General features: G+C 43.2%; 1 protein-coding gene across 1 annotated transcript in view; it reads right to left on the bottom strand.

Annotated features, from left to right (window-relative positions):
• Positions 1 to 1656, bottom strand: part of HGSNAT (heparan-alpha-glucosaminide N-acetyltransferase) — a 45789-nt gene that overhangs the window by 5909 nt on the left and 38224 nt on the right. The window contains exons 9-10 of the mRNA XM_023736697.1: positions 958 to 1048; positions 163 to 249 (exon numbers count right to left, since the gene is read on the bottom strand). Coding sequence (XP_023592465.1) covers positions 163 to 249; positions 958 to 1048 — 178 coding nt within the window. The remainder of the gene's footprint in view (positions 1 to 162; positions 250 to 957; positions 1049 to 1656) is intronic.

Here is a 1656-nt window from a genome sequence, read left to right as displayed (position 1 = left end):
TCTTCTCTGTCCTATAGGGTTGCTGTGAGATGGAATTGACTTGACGCGGCAGTGGGTATGCCATGGAAAAGGATAGGCTTGCTTATTTTGTTTTGATGAAATCATTTTTTTGATTAGGGAGGAACTAACAATCACAAATTTTTAGAAAAACGAAATGGATACCTGAACTCCTAAAAACGCCATCATGATGGAATTGATGGTTCCTAGGATTCCTTCTGGATCGTAGGCCACCTCGGTGTGGTACAGCACCTGGCAGAGAGAATGAGAAGACAACTACCTGACCATGGAAAACCACACAGCAGCTCACCTTCCCCGGGACTTTTTTTTTGCAAACGCAAATGCACTCCAACATGTGGTGTTTCGTGTTTCTGCTACAGAAATCATTGCCCACTTATGGGGATCCTGGGCAGAACAGTTCTGGCCAAGAAAGTGTGATGTGTGACACTTCAGAAGGGAATGCAGAGCCCCAGTGAGGAACCAGCTCCAGTAGCAGCCACTTCAACTTCAGTGGCTCAATTAACACTGCTGGGACCCTGTCCAGAACACGGTGCGTTCCTAACCAATTTAATATACAATACATAATGCCTTCATAATTCATTCTCAGATTTATTCTTTTTAGACAACCCTGTTACAACATTGACAGCATTCCTATCTTCTTTTAAGGCAAATAACATTTAAAAGTGCATGTGACTAAGTTTACATTAAGGGTGGTGGAATAATTCCAAAAAGGATAGCGATAATGGTTGCACAATAAGAAGAATATAATCAATGTCGCTGAATTTTACACGTAGAAACTGGTGAATGTTTTGGTGTGTATAACCACAATAAAAAATGAATTAATTTTAAAAATAAATAAAATGCATTTGCATTTTTTTATTATAAAATAATGTCATTATAGGAATTTGGAAATACACAGTGTAGTGGATGCTGTAGTGCGCCATCTGGCTCCCCTCTCACTTTCACGACTAAAGCATTCATTCCCCCAGCTGCTAGAATTATTAGTATCCAGAAGCTCTCAGCCAAGTCCATCTTCTGGATTTGTTCTTGACTAAAGAGAGTTGCCTCATCAGAGGTTACACTCCCTTGTTAGGGACAGTCTAGATCCAATCAGGGATATAAAGAGCCTAATCCCTCACCCCAACTGGAACAACTCTGAAGGGCCACACTGGCTCCAGAGTACCCCATGGGATTAGCAGAATCCTTTGTGGTGACTGCAGTGCAGTTCAACTTCTCCCCCTGCCCAGTCCTGCTTCCTTCAGTCCCCAACAAGTGTTGATCCCCAAAGAACTCCTCAGTAACTGCCTGCATATGAATATGCCATAGAGTCTGCTGCTCAGGAAATCTGAGACACACAGTTCAAACCCACCAGTCACTCCACAGAAGAAAGATGTGGTAGTCTGCTTCCAAAAAGATTTCAGCCTTGGACATCCTACAGGGCAGTTCTACTCTGTCCCATAGGGTTGCTATGAGTCGGAATTGACTCCACAGCAACGGGTTTGGTTTGGTTTGGATGAGTTTGTGTGGTGCAAATGGTTAAACACTCGACTACGAACTGAAAGGTTGGCAGTTTGAACCCACCTAGAGGCACCTCAGAGGAACGGCCTGCAATCTGCTTCTGAAAGGTCACAGTCTTGGAAAATCCTATGGAGCACAGTT

This window comes from Trichechus manatus, unplaced genomic scaffold, assembly GCF_000243295.1.
Source record: "Trichechus manatus latirostris isolate Lorelei unplaced genomic scaffold, TriManLat1.0 scaffold00090, whole genome shotgun sequence".
NCBI lineage: Eukaryota > Metazoa > Chordata > Mammalia > Sirenia > Trichechidae > Trichechus > Trichechus manatus.
The sequence above is the reverse complement of the archived record's forward strand: the minus strand, read 5'-3'. Positions and strand labels throughout refer to the sequence as shown.